The 21,802-nt window shown below is 39.8% G+C and overlaps 1 protein-coding gene across 1 annotated transcript; it reads left to right on the forward strand.

The window, feature by feature from the left end:
• Positions 1–17,935: 17,935 nt before the first annotated feature.
• On the forward strand, positions 17,936–21,570 carry LOC140822706 (uncharacterized). The gene is made up of 3 exons (XM_073183555.1): positions 17,936–18,483; positions 19,221–19,349; positions 19,734–21,570. Exons 1-3 carry the CDS (start codon positions 18,091–18,093, stop codon positions 21,273–21,275), a joined length of 2,064 nt encoding a protein of 687 aa, XP_073039656.1. The 5' UTR covers positions 17,936–18,090; the 3' UTR covers positions 21,276–21,570.
• Positions 21,571–21,802: the final 232 nt, after the last annotated feature.

A 21,802-nucleotide genomic window follows, 5' to 3' on the forward strand; every position in this document is an offset into this window, starting at 1 on the left:
CTTATCTACCGTCGAAACTCTTAGTTAACTCAAACAGTTGAGACACAGAGTCTAACAACCAATACAACACAGATAAAGTGAAGTATAGGACAATTCTTCAAACATTCAAGACAGAAACGATCGATTGGTTTGATAGAAGCCCTTGATGATATTTGATTATTTGATAAATTATCTTTGATGCGGGGGGCTGATGAGCAGTAGTTGATATCAAAGTGATGAATCCTCATAAATCTTTTTGAGAGAATGTTTCAAGTGTCTAAAATCTTGTAGTTAATAAAGTTGCAATTGTTGAAACTCTTGTTGACATTCTTTATTTATATTATTTCTTGCATTTTCTCGTTCAACATTCGACTGTAGCTCAATAAATGGGCATTAATCAATAGAGAAAACACTAACTGATAGCAAAAAACAATTAGCTCTATGCGTATAGTTTTTTGAGTGTGTCTCATGTGAGACGGTCTCACGGATATTAATCTGTGAGACGGGTCAACCCTACTCATATTCACAATAAAAAGTAATACTCATGTGAGACGGTCTCACGGATATTAATCTCTGAGTCTTGAGATCAGACATCTGAGCATCTCGAATCCGAGCGAACAAAGCTGGCTCAGATAAAATGGTAGCAACACGAATGCTCTCCATACCTTTCCGATGTTTGAAATTAAATCCCAATGAACAACAATCCTGGATAGTACTAATCATAGCACTGGTCTGAAGTGCAGAGGCTCTCACCTTGCGACTAAGAGCATCGGCTGTGAGATTCGCAGAACCTGGATGGTACTTGATCTCGCAGTCATAATCTTTAAGTAGATCCATCCAACGACGTTGTCTCATGTTCAACTCAGCCTGAGTGAACAGATACTTCAGACTCTTATGATCAGTAAAAATTTCAAACTTAACCCCGTACAAATAATGACGCCAGATTTTTAGCGCAAACACAATAGCAGCTAATTCTAGATCATGAATAGGGTACTTCTCCTCGTGAGGTTTTAATTGCCTGGATGCGTAAGCGATCACATGATCATTCTGCGTCAACACACACCCTAAGCCTTGAAAAGAAGCATCGGTGTAAACACTGAAACCATCAGATCCTGACGGTAACGCCAAAACAGGTGCAGAAGTCAGAAGTCGACGAAGCTCTCTGAAACTATCTTCGCACTCAGATGACCACTCAAATGGAACATCCTTCCGAGTAAGTTGCGTCAATGGTCTAGCTACCTGAGAGAAATTCACAATGAAGCGACGATAATACCCTGCCAGACCTAGAAAACTACGGATCTCAGCCACCGTCGTCGGACGTGACCAATTCAGCACTGCCTCAATCTTGCTGGGATCCACAGAAATTCCTTCCTTGGAAATCACATGACCAAGGAATACTACACGATCAATCCAGAACTCGCACTTACTCAGCTTAGCATATAATTGCTTCTCGCGAAGAATCTGCAACACAATCCTCAAGTGCTGGATATGCTCTTCCACACTGTGAGAATAAATCAAGATATCATCGATGAAAACCACAACAAACTGATCCAGAAAATCACGAAAGACTCGGTTCATTAGATCCATGAACACCGCTGGCGCATTCGTCAATCTGAATGGCATAACTAGAAACTCGTAATGCCCATATCGAGTACGAAATGCAGTCTTGGAAATATCATCATCTCTGACTCTCATCTGATGATAACCCGATCGCAAGTCAATCTTGGAGTAAACAGAGGTACCCTGAAGCTGATCGAACAAGTCATCAATACGAGGTAATGGATACTTGTTTTTGATCGTCACACGATTCAGCTGGCGATAATCAATACACAATCGCATCGATCCATCCTTTTTCTTGACAAACAAGACTGGAGCTCCCCAAGGTGAAACACTCGGGCGAATATAACCTTTATCAAGAAGATCCTGCAATTGCTGCTTCAATTCTCTCATCTCTGACGGAGCAAGACGATAGGGGGCACGAGAAATCGGTGCAGTCCCTGGCATTAACTCAATGCCAAATTCCACCTCTCTAACCGGAGGAAAACCAGGAATCTCATCTGGAAAAACATCAGGAAATTCACAAACCACTGGAATATCATCTATACCAACACTACCTGTGGAGGAATCAATCGCATAGATGAGGTAGCCTTCCCCGCCCGCCTCTAAAGCACGACAGGCTTTCAGAGCAGATACCACTGGCATCGGAGGTCGCGCTCCCTCACCATAGAAAAACCAACTAGAGCTCTCAGTCGTACGAAACTGAACAAGCTTCTGGTAACAATCCACGGTAGCTCGGTAGGTAGTCAAAAGGTCTATACCTAGAATACAATCAAAATCTTCCATCTCCAGGATCATAAGATTCGCAATCAATTCGTTACCCTCAAAATCTAAGGGACAACCCATCACTAGACGCTTAGCTAACACCGAATGACCCATCGGAGTAGAAACGGAAAGAATGACGTCTAGAGAAACATACGGTAACTTATGACGCTTAACAAATCGTGCAGAAATGAATGAATGTGATGCTCCGGTATCAATAAGAACAAAAGAAGGAATACCGCATAAACGAAAAGTACCTGCTATGACTCTCTCTGTCTCATCTGCAGCCTGATCCTGGTTCAGCGCAAAAACCTGAACTTGGGCACGAGGTCGAAGATTTGAACTACCCACTGCCTGACCCTGCCTCCTCTGCTGAACAGTCGTCTGAGATCCGGAACCAGATCCTGCTCCACCTCGCAACTGAGGACAATTCTTCTTGATATGACCCATCTCTCCGCACTGAAAACAAGCTCCCGCGGCTGATCGGCATTGCTCCGATGGATGGTTCTTCCCACAATGCACACAAGAAACCTTCTTCTTACCAAAGCGAAAAACACCGCTAGACCGTGATCCAGATCCAGAAGAAGAAGAACCTGACTTCTTGAAAGACTGAGATCGAGGGCTCAAAGTACTCGGAGGTCTAGAAGAAAGAATAGCCCTACCATGCTGGAGACTGATCTCTGCCTGACGACACCGGTTCACTAACCCATCATAAGAAGTAGGATTATCACAGACAGTTACTCGATCAAAAATCTCCTGGTTAAAACCCTGAAGGAAATGGTCATACTTGGCCTCAGAACTGCCACTGATATGAGGGGCAAAGGGTAACAACTCGAAGAACTTCTGCTGATATTCATCAACAGACATACTCCCCTGCTTAAGATTCAGGAGCTCAATCGTCTTTGCCTGGCGAAGGGCTGGAGAAAATACAGCTGCATGAAAGCTGCACGGAAATCGGCCCAAGTCACCCTACCCTGAGACTGGACTATCGGCGCAGAAGTCGATCGCCACCCCTTGCGCGCACGGCCCTCGAGAAGAAAACTAAGGGTCTCTATTTTCTGCTCCTCGGTGCACTGGAATGCACGGAAACAGCTCTCCATGCGCTCTAACCAATCCTCAGCATCATCGGGAGTCTCACCGCCGACTAAAGGCTTAGGCCCCATCTGAATGAAACGGTGCAAATCAAAACGCCTAGGACCATCCCGACGATGACGATGTTCACGATGACGCCTACGATCGTCCTGGTCACCCCAACGACCTACACTTCCCTGACTACTCTCATCACCAAAGTGGTCAGCCATCGCTACAAGATAGAATGGGGAAAATGGTAAAATGGTCAACGAAAATCCCAAAACAGAAATCTATATCCCAAAATCGTAAGCATGCTCTGATACCATAAATGTAGTGACCCGTTCCAGAATCACCTACTAATCAAGAACTAAGCATGCGATTAACTTAATTAAAAACAATCAGAAATAAAGGCGGAAAACTGTCACCAAAAGATAGTTATACAACCCAATCGAAAATCCAGGACAACTCAACTAAAATGAAATATACGGTACAACCATATCGAATCAAAAAGATACCGAAGAACTAAACCAACCAGCTACTCAACGTCCTCCTCCTCCTCCTCCTGAGCTGTCCAACCTGAGGCCTGCCCCGTGGGAATGGGGTGTCCAAGATAAACAAAACCGAGGACATGAGCGATAAGAACGCCCAGTACAAAAGCATGAGTATACAAACCTATATGAAATGCACATGCTATGATATGATACCAGGGTAGTCAAGAAACAGGAGTAACAAAGGATCTCAATATGCTCAGTCTAGAGGCGCCAAGTGGATAGTGCCGCGCGGTACTCCTCTGGGTCACTGCATCCACTACAAGAACAGACGTGGACCTAAAATGTCCCGGATCACCGAAGCCCTCCGGACCCGTCGGCCACTGTGTACTCTCGGTGTCCATGCGTCCACAAGACAAGACAGGGCTGAGCGGCCCCACAAGATATAGCTTATCTCGAAAGAGATACAGCTCAACAGTAAAGGCTATCTCGAAGGAGATACGGCTCAACATGAAATGCAACATGCATCATACAGCGTGACATAATAGCATGCATCATATGACATATATCAATGCACCACATAATCATGCAACACATATAAGAATGTATACTCGACCAGGATATCTCGAATAGTACTTTCGTACCTCTATCACTGCAATCCTAATCCACCGGAAAACCAGACAAACAGGTCTATTCCAAGCCTATTCATCAAGTGAAAACCATCACTAAAACTTATCTACCAGACTTAACTAGATAATTCTGAAATAATAATAATACAATTCCAAACCTTCGTCCGTCGCTAGCCCGCTGATGCCGCTAGCTCCCAACTAGAGCACAGCTCCGCTACAAAGCCAGTAGCTCCCTGCTAGTGCCTGAACCTCGGGAAAGACTAGAAACCTCTCAGAAACGACTAAAACGCTCTGGAACGCTCTGAAATGGCGAGTAAGAAATGAAGCCTCGCGCCTCTATTTATAGCCAATGTTCGGACGATCCGATCCACTTCGGGAGCTCCGATCCGGTACACTTCGGACGATCCGAACCCACTTCGGACGATCCGAACCTTGCATGCGTTCTACGTGTCCAGCCACCTGTCTCGGACGATCCGAACCCTTGCTCGGACGATCCGAATTCTGCATGTCTGCCACGGGTCCAGCCACCTGGCTCGGACGATCCGACATCTGGCTCGGACGATCCGAACCATGATCGGACGATCCGAACCCGGTTCGGTCCTTCCGATCCCACCGAAAATAATTAATCCAATAATTAACTCAAATTAGGAATCGGGATACTACAGATATAATACAATAAATTATCGTTTGTTATCACTAAATCTAATAGATGTAACAATATTTGATAAATATACTCACATATTTGTTCTATATAATTTCCATATTCTATTCAATTTATTCTCCTTTTTATCACCAATAAATTATGTTTTTAATGTTTGAAAACAAATTTAATAGTAATATGTGTTTTTGTTTTTATTTTTATTTTGAAATTATTTCACTGCTGATTTGATAATAAATTATATTATATCTTACAAGTTCATATATATCTATTAGACTATTACTTATACTTTAGCCAATGAAAACCCATTTTTATCAAATAATTATTGTAATCATTTATTTTAATTGACTAAATCGTCCCTTTAATTTTGATATTTTGGAGAAACATAAAGATTTATGTTAAAAATATACAAGAATGCAAAGTGAATGTTTTAATATGATTTATGGTGTTGTTTGTCAAAAATATAATTTAATGGTGGAGTGTGACAAAATGATTATGGTGCAGCTTGCCAAATATCTTAAAATAATTTATAGTTTGACTAACTAAATTTATTGAATAAATTAACTAGATTTTACATCCATAATTTTTTTATTTTTATATTATACAGTTGGAATACAAAAAAAAAAATTGAATTACTTTTTGTAGTCACGGTTCTCGTTATTGTGTATTATTTTATTTTATTTTTTAATTGAAAACAATAAAATAAACTATAAAATTAAAACTCAAAACTGATCGCGTTTAAACTATTGAGTTAAACATGTATGAAGAGAGCAGAACTCAGCAGATTGATCTCATGAGAAGTTCTTGCACGTCAAGCCAGTGACGTTCCGTCACTTGATCTCGTTAATTAAATGACCCGTAAAAAAGTGACGTTAGATTTTAACGGAGAATATTGTCTCAGATGGAGACATGTCGACGATATAGATATGATAAGACATATATATAAAGAATATAAGATAACAACAGCAGATAAATATACAATTCACCGAACTCATTGACCTAACAATCCGACCTATTAGCACCCAAGTATTTGCACTATACATTACCACAAATATAAAGAAATAAAATTGTGTTGACTAACAGCTATAACTTTTGACATAGTGATAAACACTTGTTCTATATCTTGTCTTTGCGATCGAGAATCCGCACTGGTCGTTCCACGTAAGACAAATCCGAATTTAGTTGAACTTCAGAGGGATGCAAGATGTGAGACTCATCTGCTACGTATCGTCTCAACAAAGATACGTGGAATACATCATGAATACTTGATAGGTACGGCGGCAATGCAAGTCTGTAAGCCAAATCTCCCACGCTTTCCAATATTTCAAATGGACCAATAAATCTCGGAGACAGCTTACCCTTGAGACCAAATCTCAAAATCCTGCGAAAAGGCGAAACTCGGAGAAACACTTTCTCACCTGGCTGAAAATAAAGAGGTCGCCGCTTGGTGTTCGCATAACTAGCCTGTCGATCCTGAGCGATCTTAATCCGTTTCTTGATTACTGCAACCTTATCAATAGCCTGCTGGACTAACTCCGGTCCCTCAACATGTCGTTCCCCAACTTCGTCCCAGAATAATGGAGTACGACAACGTCGCCCATACAACGCCTCAAATGGTGCCATACCAATACTACGATGATAGCTGTTGTTGTACGCGAACTCAATCAAAGGCAAATGATCCTGCCAAGCGGGTCCGAAATCCATAACACAAGCTCGCATCATATCCTCAAGTGTACGGATAGTCCTCTCCGTCTGACCGTCGGTCTCTGGATGATAAGCTGTACTTAAACTTAGGGACGTACCCAATGCTGACTGGAAACTACCCCAAAATCGTGAGGTAAAACGAGGATCTCTGTCACTAACAATACTAACTGGCACCCCATGCAAACGTACAATCTCTTGAATGTACAAGCGAGCCATACGATCGAAAGTGAAATCACGGTTATATGGCAGAAAATGAGCAGACTTGGTGAGTCGATCCACCACTACCCAAATAGCATCACTATTCCTCGAAGACAATGGTAAGTGAGTAATGAAGTCCATCGTGATATGCTCCCACTTCCATTCAGGAATAGGTAAGTTCAGCAATAATCCTCCCGGTCGACGGTGCTCTGCCTTAACCTGCTGACAAACAAGACACTTGGAAACAAACTGATAAACGCTGCGCTTCATCCCTTTCCACCAAAATCGTGTCCTCAAATCTTTATACATCTTATTGCTTCCCGGATGAACACTCAACTTGCTTCGATGGGCCTGAGATAAGATCTCTTCCCTCAAAGTATCATCCTCTGGTACTACAACCCGATTAGACAAACACAGAAGACCATTAGACTGATAATGGAAATTACTATCTCCACCAGCCAACCGAGCTAATCTCTGAGTCTTGAGATCAGACATCTGAGCATCTCGAATCCGAGCGAACAAAGCTGGCTCAGATAAAATGGTAGCAACACGAATGCTCTCCATACCTTTCCGATGTTTGAAATTAAATCCCAATGAACAACAATCCTGGATAGTACTAATCATAGCACTGGTCTGAAGTGCAGAGGCTCTCACCTTGCGACTAAGAGCATCGGCTGTGAGATTCGCAGAACCTGGATGGTACTTGATCTCGCAGTCATAATCTTTAAGTAGATCCATCCAACGACGTTGTCTCATGTTCAACTCAGCCTGAGTGAACAGATACTTCAGACTCTTATGATCAGTAAAAATTTCAAACTTAACCCCGTACAAATAATGACGCCAGATTTTTAGCGCAAACACGATAGCAGCTAATTCTAGATCATGAATAGGGTACTTCTCCTCGTGAGGTTTTAATTGCCTGGATGCGTAAGCGATCACATGATCATTCTGCGTCAACACACACCCTAAGCCTTGAAAAGAAGCATCGGTGTAAACACTGAAACCATCAGATCCTGACGGTAACGCCAAAACAGGTGCAGAAGTCAGAAGTCGACGAAGCACTCTGAAACTATCTTCGCACTCAGATGACCACTCAAATGGAACATCCTTCCGAGTAAGTTGCGTCAATGGTCTAGCTACCTGAGAGAAATTCACAATGAAGCGACGATAATACCCTGCCAGACCTAGAAAACTACGGATCTCAGCCACCGTCGTCGGACGTGACCAATTCAGCACTGCCTCAATCTTGCTGGGATCCACAGAAATTCCTTCCTTGGAAATCACATGACCAAGGAATACTACACGATCAATCCAGAACTCGAACTTACTCAGCTTAGCATACAATTGCTTCTCGCGAAGAATCTGCAACACAATCCTCAAGTGCTGGATATGCTCTTCCACACTGTGAGAATAAATCAAGATATCATCGATGAAAACCACAACAAACTGATCCAGAAAATCACGAAAGACTCGGTTCATTAGATCCATGAACACCGCTGGCGCATTCGTCAATCTGAATGGCATAACTAGAAACTCGTAATGCCCATATCGAGTACGAAATGCAGTCTTGGAAATATCATCATCTCTGACTCTCATCTGATGATAACCCGATCGCAAGTCAATCTTGGAGTAAACAGAGGTACCCTGAAGCTGATCGAACAAGTCATCAATACGAGGTAATGGATACTTGTTTTTGATCGTCACACGATTCAGCTGGCGATAATCAATACACAATCGCATCGATCCATCCTTTTTCTTGACAAACAAGACTGGAGCTCCCCAAGGTGAAACACTCGGGCGAATATAACCTTTATCAAGAAGATCCTGCAATTGCTGCTTCAATTCTCTCATCTCTGACGGAGCAAGACGATAGGGGGCACGAGAAATCGGTGCAGTCCCTGGCATTAACTCAATGCCAAATTCCACCTCTCTAACCGGAGGAAAACCAGGAATCTCATCTGGAAAAACATCAGGAAATTCACAAACCACTGGAATATCATCTATACCAACACTACCTGTGGAGGAATCAATCGCATAGATGAGGTAGCCTTCCCCGCCCGCCTCTAAAGCACGACAGGCTTTCAGAGCAGATACCACTGGCATCGGAGGTCGCGCTCCCTCACCATAGAAAAACCAACTAGAGCTCTCAGTCGTACGAAACTGAACAAGCTTCTGGTAACAATCCACGGTAGCTCGGTAGGTAGTCAAAAGGTCTATACCTAGAATACAATCAAAATCTTCTATCGCCAGGATCATAAGATTCGCAATCAATTCGTTACCCTCAAAATCTAAGGGACAACCCATCACTAGACGCTTAGCTAACACCGAATGACCCATCGGAGTAGAAACGGAAAGAATGACGTCTAGAGAAACATACGGTAACTTATGACGCTTAACAAATCGTGCAGAAATGAATGAATGTGATGCTCCGGTATCAATAAGAACAAAAGAAGGAATACCGCATAAACGAAAAGTACCTGCTATGACTCTCTCTGTCTCATCTGCAGCCTGATCCTGGTTCAGCGCAAAAACCTGACCTTGGGCACGAGGTCGAAGATTTGAACTACCCACTGCCTGACCCTGCCTCCTCTGCTGAACAGTCGTCTGAGATCCGGAACCAGATCCTGCTCCACCTCGCAACTGAGGACAATTCTTCTTGATATGACCCATCTCTCCGCACTGAAAACAAGCTCCCGCGGCTGATCGGCATTGCTCCGATGGATGGTTCTTCCCACAATGCACACAAGAAACCTTCTTCTTACCAAAGCGAAAAACACCGCTAGACCGTGATCCAGATCCAGAAGAAGATAACCTGACTTCTTGAAAGACTGAGATCGAGGGCTCAAAGTACTCGGAGGTCTAGAAGAAAGAATAGCCCTACCACGCTGGAGACTGATCTCTGCCTGACGACACCGGTTCACTAACCCATCATAAGAAGTAGGATTATCACAGACAGTTACTCGATCAAAAATCTCCTGGTTAAAACCCTGAAGGAAATGGTCATACTTGGCCTCAGAACTGCCACTGATATGAGGGGCAAAGGGTAACAACTCGAAGAACTTCTGCTGATATTCATCAACAGACATACTCCCCTGCTTAAGATTCAGGAGCTCAATCGTCTTTGCCTGGCGAAGGGCTGGAGGAAAATACAGCTGCATAAAAACTGCACGGAAATCGGCCCAAGTCACCCTATCCTGAGACTGGACTATCGGCGCAGAAGTCGATCGCCACCCCTTGCGCGCACGGCCCTCGAGAAGAAAACTAAAGGTCTCTATTTTCTGCTCCTCGGTGCACTGGAATGCACGGAAACAGCTCTCCATGCGCTCTAACCAATCCTCAGCATCATCGGGAGTCTCACCGCCGACTAAAGGCTTAGGCCCCATCTGAATGAAACGGTGCAAATCAAAACGCCTAGGACCATCCCGACGATGACGATGTTCACGATGACGCCTACGATCGTCCTGGTCACCCCAACGACCTACACTTCCCTGACTACTCTCATCACCAAAGTGGTCAGCCATCGCTACAAGATAGAATGGGGAAAATGGTAAAATGGTCAACGAAAATCCCAAAACAGAAATCTATATCCCAAAATCGTAAGCATGCTCTGATACCATAAATGTAGTGACCCGTTCCAGAATCACCTACTAATCAAGAACTAAGCATGCGATTAACTTAATTAAAAACAATCAGAAATAAAGGCGGAAAACTGTCACCAAAAGATAGTTATACAACCCAATCGAAAATCCAGGACAACTCAACTAAAATGAAATATACGGTACAACCATATCGAATCAAAAAGATACCGAAGAACTAAACCAACCAGCTACTCAACGTCCTCCTCCTCCTCCTCCTGAGCTGTCCAACCTGAGGCCTGCCCCGTGGGAATGTGGTGTCCAAGATAAACAAAACCGAGGACATGAGCGATAAGAACGCCCAGTACAAAAGCATGAGTATACAAACCTATATGAAATGCACATGCTATGATATGATACCAGGGTAGTCAAGAAACAGGAGTAACAAAGGATCTCAATATGCTCAGTCTAGAGGCGCCAAGTGGATAGTGCCGCGCGGTACTCCTCTGGGTCACTGCATCCACTACAAGAACAGACGTGGACCTAAAATGTCCCGGATCACCGAAGCCCTCCGGACCCGTCGGCCACTGTGTACTCTCGGTGTCCATGCGTCCACAAGACAAGACAGGGCTGAGCGGCCCCACAAGATATAGCTTATCTCGAAAGAGATACAGCTCAACAGTAAAGGCTATCTCGAAGGAGATACGGCTCAACATGAAATGCAACATGCATCATACAGCGTGACATAATAGCATGCATCATATGACATATATCAATGCACCACATAATCATGCAACACATATAAGAATGTATACTCGACCAGGATATCTCGGATAGTACTTTCGTACCTCTATCACTGCAATCCTAATCCACCGGAAAACCAGACAAACAGGTCTATTCCAAGCCTATTCATCAAGTGAAAACCATCACTAAAACTTATCTACCAGACTTAACTAGATAATCCTGAAATAATAATAATACAATTCCAAACCTTCGTCCGTCGCTAGCCCGCTGATGCCGCTAGCTCCCAACTAGAGCACAGCTCCGCTACAAAGCCAGTAGCTCCCTGCTAGTGCCTGAACCTCGGGAAAGACTAGAAACCTCTCAGAAACGACTAAAACGCTCTGGAACGCTCTGAAATGGCGAGTAAGAAATGAAGCCTCGCGCCTCTATTTATAGCCAATGTTCGGACGATCCGATCCACTTCGGAAGCTCCGATCCGGTACACTTCGGACGATCCGAACCCACTTCGGACGATCCGAACCTTGCATGCGTTCTACGTGTCCAGCCACCTGTCTCGGACGATCCGAACCCTTGCTCGGACGATCCGAATTCTGCATGTCTGCCACGGGTCCAGCCACCTGGCTCGGACGATCCGACATCTGGCTCGGACGATCCGAACCATGATCGGACGATCCGAACCCGGTTCGGTCCTTCCGATCCCACCGAAAATAATTAATCCAATAATTAACTCAAATTAGGAATCGGGATACTACAGATATAATACAATAAATTATCGTTTGTTATCACTAAATCTAATAGATATAACAATATTTGATAAATATACTCACATATTTGTTCTATATAATTTCCATATTCTATTCAATTTATTCTCCTTTTTATCACCAATAAATTATGTTTTTAATGTTTGAAAACAAATTTAATAGTAATATGTGTTTTTGTTTTTATTTTTATTTTGAAATTATTTCACTGCTGATTTGATAATAAATTATATTATATCTTACAAGTTCATATATATCTATTAGACTATTACTTATATTTTAGCCAATGAAAACCCATTTTTATCAAATAATTATTGTAATCATTTATTTTAATTGACTAAATCGTCCCTTTAATTTTGATATTTTGGAGAAACATAAAGATTTATGTTAAAAATATACAAGAATGCAAAATGAATGTTTTAATATGATTTATGGTGTTGTTTGTCAAAAATATAATTTAATGGTGGAGTGTGACAAAATGATTATGGTGCAGCTTGCCAAATATCTTAAAATAATTTATAGTTTGACTAACTAAATTTATTGAATAAATTAACTAGATTTTACATCCATAATTTTTTTATTTTTATATTATACAGTTGGAATACAAAAAAAAAAAAATTGAATTACTTTTTGTAGTCACGGTTCTCGTTATTGTGTATTATTTTATTTTATTTTTTAATTGAAAACAATAAAATAAACTATAAAATTAAAACTCAAAACTGATCGCGTTTAAACTATTGAGTTAAACATGTATGAAGAGAGCAGAACTCAGCAGATTGATCTCATGAGAAGTTCTTGCACGTCAAGCCAGTGACGTTCCGTCACTTGATCTCGTTAATTAAATGACCCGTAAAAAAGTGACGTTAGATTTTAACGGAGAATATTGTCTCAGATGGAGACATGTCGACGATATAGATATGATAAGACATATATATAAAGAATATAAGATAACAACAGCAGATAAATATACAATTCACCGAACTCATTGACCTAACAATCCGACCTATTAGCACCCAAGTATTTGCACTATACATTACCACAAATATAAAGAAATAAAATTGTGTTGACTAACAGCTATAACTTTTGACATAGTGATAAACACTTGTTCTAACAATTGGTATCCGAGCGAGAGAATGAGTTCAAGTCTTCCAACAAGTATATTTCTATATTTATTGGGAGAATGTGGGGTTAAGATTCATAAGTGAGAGCATTAATGAGATGAGTGACATCTTGAAAAGTTCTCGTACGTCAAGCTGCTGACGTTGCGCTACTTGATCTGATTGGTCATGCATAAAATAGTGACGTCAGACCTTCACATGTAACATTATATATATATATATATATATATATATATATATATATATATATATAATGTACAATAAATTAATCTTATGCAGATTGATTTGATTTTAAATAAAATCGAGTTAGAAAATAGAACTTGTTATTAAGCCAGGATTCAACTTAAAGGCATTTAATTAATGGCCAAAAGAGTAAAATTTAATTTAATGCATGTGCCATGAAATGCTTGTACCACCATATCCTAAAATTCTTTGGATGCTCTGTTTTATAAATTTAAATAATGTATTTTTATTAATTAGTTTCTATATTTTATTTATTTAAATATTAGTTTTTATCCTCATTTCATTTATTATACTTATAGCTAATTTGAATCACTTGCAAAGTCAGATATGAAAGATTCTTTTAAGATTTGGACCATCGATTTTCTTATATATATTTTTTGCCATTGTATAATAAATTATTATATTGCAACTTAGGACTAATTTTAAATTAAAATTCACCAAATAATTTATAATCATCTAAAAAAATAAATTAATGAATAAAAAACTCAGAACTCCCACAATTACGAGAAAAATATTAACATTTTTTGTCGCTAAGTATTTTTTATTCAAAAAAAAAAATTAAGATTACAGAAAAATCGAGAACATTAGAGATATTTTTTCATAAGTTTTTTTTATAATTAATTAGAAGTAATTATTTAATTAGGATCTCTTGTTGTTTTTGAAAGTGCTTTATAATAATGTTTAAAAAAATTATGATGATAAAATCAGCATGATTCCTCTCGTCTATTATAAAATAATAATATAAATTTATTTTTATCGATATGTTACACAAATCATCTAGTTGATTCAGAAATAGTCTGCCTTGGATGCTTTTTTCTCCTCCATAAATAATCGAGAACTATTTATTTGTAAAAAAAATAAATATAAAAAACTTGAAATTATCAGATTTTTATTTTGGACAGACATAAAGTTTCGTACATTTTGTTATGTTATCTTATGATTGTACTACTTTATCGACACAATTTTTCGTTGTGAATTAAATAAATCTTTTTATTAATACAGTAACCTGCAAATCATACTAATCGGATAAATTTCACTGGACAAATCCTATACGACAGACACACCAATAAAATGTTGGTAGAGAAATCAAACTTACGATTATTGATCAAACACTCACATTTCATAATATGTTTTTAATATATGTATTTTCAAACTTTACAATATCTTATCGAAAATTTGATATATTATGTGATATCCCTAAACTAATATTTCTTAGTTGCAAAAACTAACTGAAGAAAGTAAATGAATTGAACATGAACATTGACGGCATTACTTCAACTATGATTATTAACAATTAAAGAAGTGCAAATCTATCTTTTGAAATAAATAATCAAATTTCAATTTTATGTTAGAAATTGTATGCATTTTCATATTATTTTTTGTTATGTATATTTATGGAAATATTTCCATATTTTTGTGGTAAAAAAAATAGTTATGGCGCATACTTTGTAAGTACAACATAGATTTTTTTTTTTTTGACGGTGAAAAATTCTTGTAATTTATTGAAAAAGAGTCAGATCCTTGATTACAAGATTAATCAGCCAAAAAGGAAAATCTCCACACTTCCAAACAAATGGGGAAGGGGAGGAACAGGCAAAAACAGCAATAGAATGTGCAACATGATTTGCAGTCCGACGAACATGCTTGAGAGAAGGGCTCCCTAGAAGAGACAGTAGACCACGGATTTCAGACGCTAGGGCCCCAGTGTAACTACGATTCTCTTCTACACCAATGACTGCTTGCACGGCGAGGAGAGAATCAGAGGTAATAAGATGAATCCCGATGTTATGATCCCTTGAGATGTTAACACCAACTAGAATAGCTAGTAGTTCAGCAAAAGTAATCGAGGAAGGCTTCTCAATCTTCTGACCAAAGACAAGAATCGGTTGTCCCTCATGGTTCCTGATTATCCCACCAAGAGCATATCTATTGGTGCCTTCATTAAAAGCTGCATCAACATCTAGGCGTAGGGTATTCACCAGGGGAGCATTCCAGGATCTGGGAGAGCAAATTGGATCATGTGAGGAGGCAAGCCTTAGGGCTTGGCGTGCCGATTGAAAGTCTGCCAGAAGGCTTGAGCTCCACTCCACATTGAAGACAAGGGGATCCACTTTCGAACTATGAGTAAGACGAAGCCTCTCACACCAAATAGCCCAAGATCGCATCACAAATATCTCGAACTCATTCTTGCTTAGCTTTTCCGACATCCAGAGTGATATGTCCTGGGCGTCCAAATGTTGAGTTTGTTTTAAGATCTGCCAGAAACCAGTACCTTTCCAGCAGTGCTTAATGGCCAAACATGAGAAAAGAGCATGTGCAGTCGAGTCACAAGAGGCATGGCATAAGGGACACGATCCAACAACTGGGACATGGTGAGCCCGCAAATTTTGCTGTGTGGGGATAATATTCTGTAGTACCCTCCACCAAAAAACCCGAACTTTCGGAGGAATATTGAGTGACCAAAGGAGCCGCCATTCATTAGCAGAATGTGGAGCCGAGGTGGAGGGGTGAGAATCAAAAAAACCAATCTCTGCCTTGTAGCCACTCCGAACTGAGTATTTGCCCTTAGGGTCAAGGGCCCAGAACCTAAAATCAGCTTTTTGAGTAGGAAATAGTGGGATCGTGAGTATATTCTTGACTAAGTGAGGTGGGAAGAGGTTATGGATAATATCCTCATTCCAAGTATCCCCGTCTAATAGAGAGCTCACGGAAGAGAAATTTTCAGAGTTAGCAAGGACAGGTGTCAGGCACGGCGACCCAGGAATCCAACGCTCCCCAAAGGTTGCAATCTTCGAACCGTCCCCCACTTTCCAGCAAAGACCCCTTTCCAAGAGCGGCCTGCTCCACACTAAAGATCGCCAGATATAGGACGGGTTATTTCCAAAAGGAGCTTTCATAATATCAAGATGCCGAAAGTATCTAGCTTTCAAGACTCGGGCAAGTAAGGATCCCGGGTCAGTAATTATCCGCCAAACATGTTTTGCTAATAAGGCTTTGTTAAACGACTCAAGATGGCGAAAACCCAACCCCCCCATGCACTTAGGTCTGCACAAAGTTCTCCAGGTTTTCCAGTGTAAGCTTCTCCTCCCTTTTTCCATACCCCACCAAAAGTTTGCGCATTCACGTTCAATCTCCTCACAGATCGATTTTGGGATACGGAAACACGACATAGATTTAATGATGGTTAAATAATGAAAAAAACTAAAACAAGATTATCCACTCATATTCAATTTATTAAATATTGAGAAACTAGTTGAAGATACATAGCAATATATTATAGAGTAGGTTTCTTGTGAGACGGTCTCACGAATCTTTATCTGTGAGACGGGTCAAACCTATCGATATTCACAATAAAAAATAATTCTCTTAGCATAAAAATTAATAATTTTTCATGGATGACTCAAATAAGAGATCTGTCTCACAAAATACGACCCGCGAGATGATCTCATACAAGTTTTTGCCTACATTTTATTAAAATTTTTAAGTAAATATCTTCTAATTTGACTTTCATATAAATAAAATGTCAAATATGGGAAAATTTCATTCTTCATATCGTGACTTGCATGTTTTTTCCTGACCTTATTATTAGTCCATTAATTCATAATTTTGTTCCAATGTTAATCCTTTTTCATTGGAGTTATAACATGATATTGGAAAATGATGATGTATCATGAAAATTTAATAAAGTTGAAATTGACAAACTTTAATTGATTATTTTATTTTTGTTAAAGTTAAATTCATTGGCAAAAACTTGTGTGATACGATCTCATGAGTCGTATTTTACGAGACGAATATCTTATTTGGGTCGTTTATGAAAAATATTATTTTTTATGCTAAGAGTATTACTTTTTATTGTGAATATCGGTAGGATTGACCAGTCTTACAGATAAAGATTCGTGAGACTGTCTCACAAGAGACCTACTTAAATTCATTTGTAGTTTCAATTTTTATTTTTGGTAAAATCAAGAGCATTAATTACTCATCGATATCACGAAATTTAAAATGCGCACACAACAAATATTTAAAACCAATGGTTATTTTTATTTTCATTTTTAATTTTGTTTTTCAAAATTTTTGAAAGAGTTTATATTTCGTATTTATAATTTTAAAATTTGTATTCTATATATTCTTGATTTTTTTTAATTATAACTCAAAACGTTAAAATTTTAAATTAATTACAATATTTCTTATAAAATAGATATAACTACTAAAAAATTTATTTTAGAGTAAAATATTATTTATAAAATTCATAGTTAATTATCTGTGGCAAAATTCTTCGAATTTTTTTTTAAAAAAGATAAAAATTAATTTTAATATTTATCTACATATTGTAATATAATATCATAAAATAGTTAACAAAATAATTATTTATTTAATATTACATTTGGATTATTAAATTGTTATTATTATTACCTTATTTATTGTCGAGTCCGACATCGTTAGTAAAACAAACGCAATCCAAGGTTTAGATTGATTTCGATGTCGCCATAGAGTTGAACGTTGACCGTACAAATCTACACTCAACTTCCTTTCTCGTCCCCCTTGTCCGACTGGAGATCTCCGGCCCCCCACAGAGTGAAATGGCGGAGCCTAGTCGACTAGAATTATGAAGATCACCGTAGAAAGAGCAAATACCCGAGAAACCCATCTCCCGGGACGATCTGCAGGCATCCCTCCGCCGTCAGATCTTTCTCACAAGCCCAGTTTTATGCGCAAGCCTCCTCGCCGGAAATCAAAGACTCCCCGCGTCGGCGTGTTGTTGAAGAGGGAGGTAGGGGTTTCATCGGTGAAACGGAGCAGCCACCCGGAGACCCCTTTGCTCAAATGGAAGGTCGATGTAGGGAATGAGAAGAGTGATTCGGCGGAGAATGAGAAGTCGTCAACTGAAGCTGGCCGGAGGTCTGGGGAGGTAGTGTCGGCGAGGAAGCTTGCCGCCGGGCTTTGGAGGCTGCGTTTGCCCGAGTTTCATATCAATGGCGGCCGAAGATCTGGGATTCAGGTAGTGTTCATCAGTAAAGATTGTATTTTTCATTTTTTTTTCCTTTAATTTAATTGAAGTGTCTCGAGTTCATGTTATTTCATATGAATGATTAGGTGGATCATGCTGAGGGCGATTTCCGTTGCTCACACTTATCTGAAAAAAGATTGAAATATTATATATAATTCTTAAAAAACAGTATTTCTACTCCCAAAATTTATCACGTTGCCCCTTGTTCCGTGCGGCCGTGCCATAGAGGCAACCAGGCTTTATAGTTCAGGAATGACAGAATGTATTTGGGATCTCATATTGCAGTTGATTTGTATGGGACCGTGGTTGCTGGTTATAATTCTTTTATGTTTGAAGTGTTATTTTTATGTCTTAACAGAAATAAAGAAGATCTGGATGTGTTTTTTAATCGAATTTCTCCCCTGCTGGAGAAGACCTAATGGAGGTTCTAGTTGTTTTTTGCGCCTCCGCCATTCATATAAAGCGTGTTGTATTAGCGAGCTTGGAATTACGAATGATTTCCGAAAGTATTAGCTTGTACATGGCCATAGATATTTGCTGCACCAACGACTTGCAATGTTTAATAATGCATTTTAAGCTATGGAATGCTAACAATTTTTCAGTGCTACGTGATGTGAGCACAAATGTGGAAGAAGATTACGAACCGTTTTCATGAGTTTGTTTCTTTGTAAATATTGTTATATAATCATTTGTTGATCCCAATTTTGCTATTTATTTCTTACCTGCAGTCAGGAGATGTTGAGTTTAAATCCACAAAACGCGATCATCGCCTTTCTAAAGAGCATGCATCTCCTCGAAAAGAGTTGGTGGATAGCCTGCATTCCGTATCTGGGCGAAAAAATGGAGTATCGCACAAGGTATACCATACTGTTTTTTCTATGCGTTTCTTTGCCACTGTTACTTTCACATGTGATTTACGGATCCAAAGCTTAGAAGTAATAGAGTGAAGATAAAATAGCTAATTTAACCAATTTCTCCTAAAGATCTAACTTTAGTTCACACAGTAAAGTTTCATCGCGAGATATATGGCTTTTCACATGATTTCATATCTTCTGCCATTCTTGGTACTATATTATGTGGCACATACCGAACCACCAATCAATGCAATTAACTAATAAAGAACTTTTCCAATGCACCACCATGGGATTCAAATTGTAAACTTTTTATCTTTTCATATTTTTCCTTTTCCTTTCCTTTTCGGTGTTGACTTACCTCTATTTCAATCCCCCTCTTTTTTTTAGTTGGAGCTTTCATGTCAATATTCCAACTCTGAAATGGAGGATGTTACAAAGTGGGATCCTATTGGTTCAAAAATGTCCAATCCATCAATGCAGATATTTGGCCAACCAAGGCACCACGACCAACAAGCAAGTGCCGCCCTCAAGACCGAACTTGAGCAAGCAAGATCCCGGATCAGTGAACTTGAAGCGGAGCGTCGATCTTCCAAAAAGAAAATTGAACAGTTTCTGCGTAAACTCAGTGAGGAAAGAGCTGCATGGCGAAGTAGAGAACATGAAAAAATTCGTGCTATTATAGAGGACATGAAAGCTGATTTAAGCATAGAGAAAAAAAATCGCCAGAGGTTGGAAATGGTCAATTCTAAGCTGGTCGATGGATTGTCGGATGCCAAGTTATTAGCAAAGAGATATAAGAATGCATATGAAAAAGAACAAAAGGCGAGGGAACTGATAGAGGAGGTATGCAATGAACTTGCTAAAGAAATTGGAGATGATAGGGCAGAAGTGGAAACGGTGAAAAGGGAGTCGATGAAACTCCAAGAGGAAGTTGAAGAAGAGAGGAAGATGTTGCAGATGGCTGAGGTTTGGCGCGAAGAACGAGTGCAAATGAAGTTGCTCGATGCAAAAGTTATGCTCGAAGAGAAGTATTCTTATATGAATGCTCTTGTCACAAATCTTGAGTTGTTTTTGAATTCGATAAGTACAACATTGGACGGGGAGGAGATGAAGAAGGCGGAGTTCCTCACACAGACGGCCAAATCTATCGATATACAAGATATCAGGGAATTGGCGTACGAGCCTGCGAATCCTGATGATTTTCTCTCAGTCTTTGAAGATCTTAATTTCAGCAAATCCGACAACAGGGAGGATGCTGAACCATATGTTGGATACAGTCCAGCCAGCCGTGCCTCCAAGATTCATACAGTGAGTCCCGAGGTCAAAATGCTTTATAAATATGGTGCACGAGAGCCTTCTGACATATCTATGGATCAGAACAGTGAACGTGAAGAAGACGCCAGTGAGTGGGAAACTGTAAGCCATGCCGAGGACCAGGGTTCAAGCTATTCACCTGGTGGAAGTGATCCTTCCGTGACCAAACACTTTCGGGCCAGCAATGTCTCAAGAAATGGAGGGGAGTGGGAAAGAGACGGAGGAGAGGAAACACCAAACATGGAAATAAACAAAGTTGGTCAGATGGCAACACAAAATTTGAAGAAGGTTTCATCTATTTCTAAGCTATGGAGATCATACCCAAGTAACGATGATAATTACCATATTGTGTCAGTTGATGGAACTAAGGGAAGGCTGTTGAATGGGGCTAATATTTCTCCCGATCATTCTGGAAAAAGTGGGATTTATCCCACGGATTTGACTGGACAATGCAGCTCGCCTGACTCGGGGATTCCACAGACAAATCGAGGGATGAAAGGATGCATTGAGTGGCCACGTGGCGCACAGAAGAGTAGTTTGAAGGCCCGACTCTTGGAAGCGAGGATGGAAAGCCAAAAGATCCAGTTGCGCCAGGTTTTGAAACAGAAGATTTAGAGGCAACAAGCACCCACTATGTTCTCCGTTTGCAGGCTGAATCATCTTGAAACTGATGGCAAATCTTGTAGATACACGCTTATAACCAGGCTAGGCAAGTGCATCATCCATAAAATACGTGGAGCCAAGATGCATATGGGGTTAAATCAATGTTGCAGCGACGGAGGAGCCCGGCAAAACGTGTAATATTTTGTGGTGAAGCATTTTGATTTCTTCAGACATTGTTTAGATTCGGCTGTATTTGTAATATGCATTTTAGAGAGAGCCACTTCAAATGAAACATTACTTCTCTTTATGTCCTGAATAACATTATTGCCTGCTATAATTAACAACCATGTTTGTAAAACTGTGAAGCCGGTACTAAACTAGATATTACTGTTAGTTGTCTCACATCGGTTAGATAAAATCCTTGATAGTTGCATATATAGACTTGGACAATCCTTCTCTTTTGAGCTAGCTTTTGGGGTTGAGTTAGGTCCAAGTTCCAATCTTAACATGGTATCACAGTTCAGGTTTCATCGTTATAT

Source organism: Primulina eburnea, chromosome 2 (assembly GCF_022965805.1).
Source record: "Primulina eburnea isolate SZY01 chromosome 2, ASM2296580v1, whole genome shotgun sequence".
Lineage (NCBI taxonomy): Eukaryota > Viridiplantae > Streptophyta > Magnoliopsida > Lamiales > Gesneriaceae > Primulina > Primulina eburnea.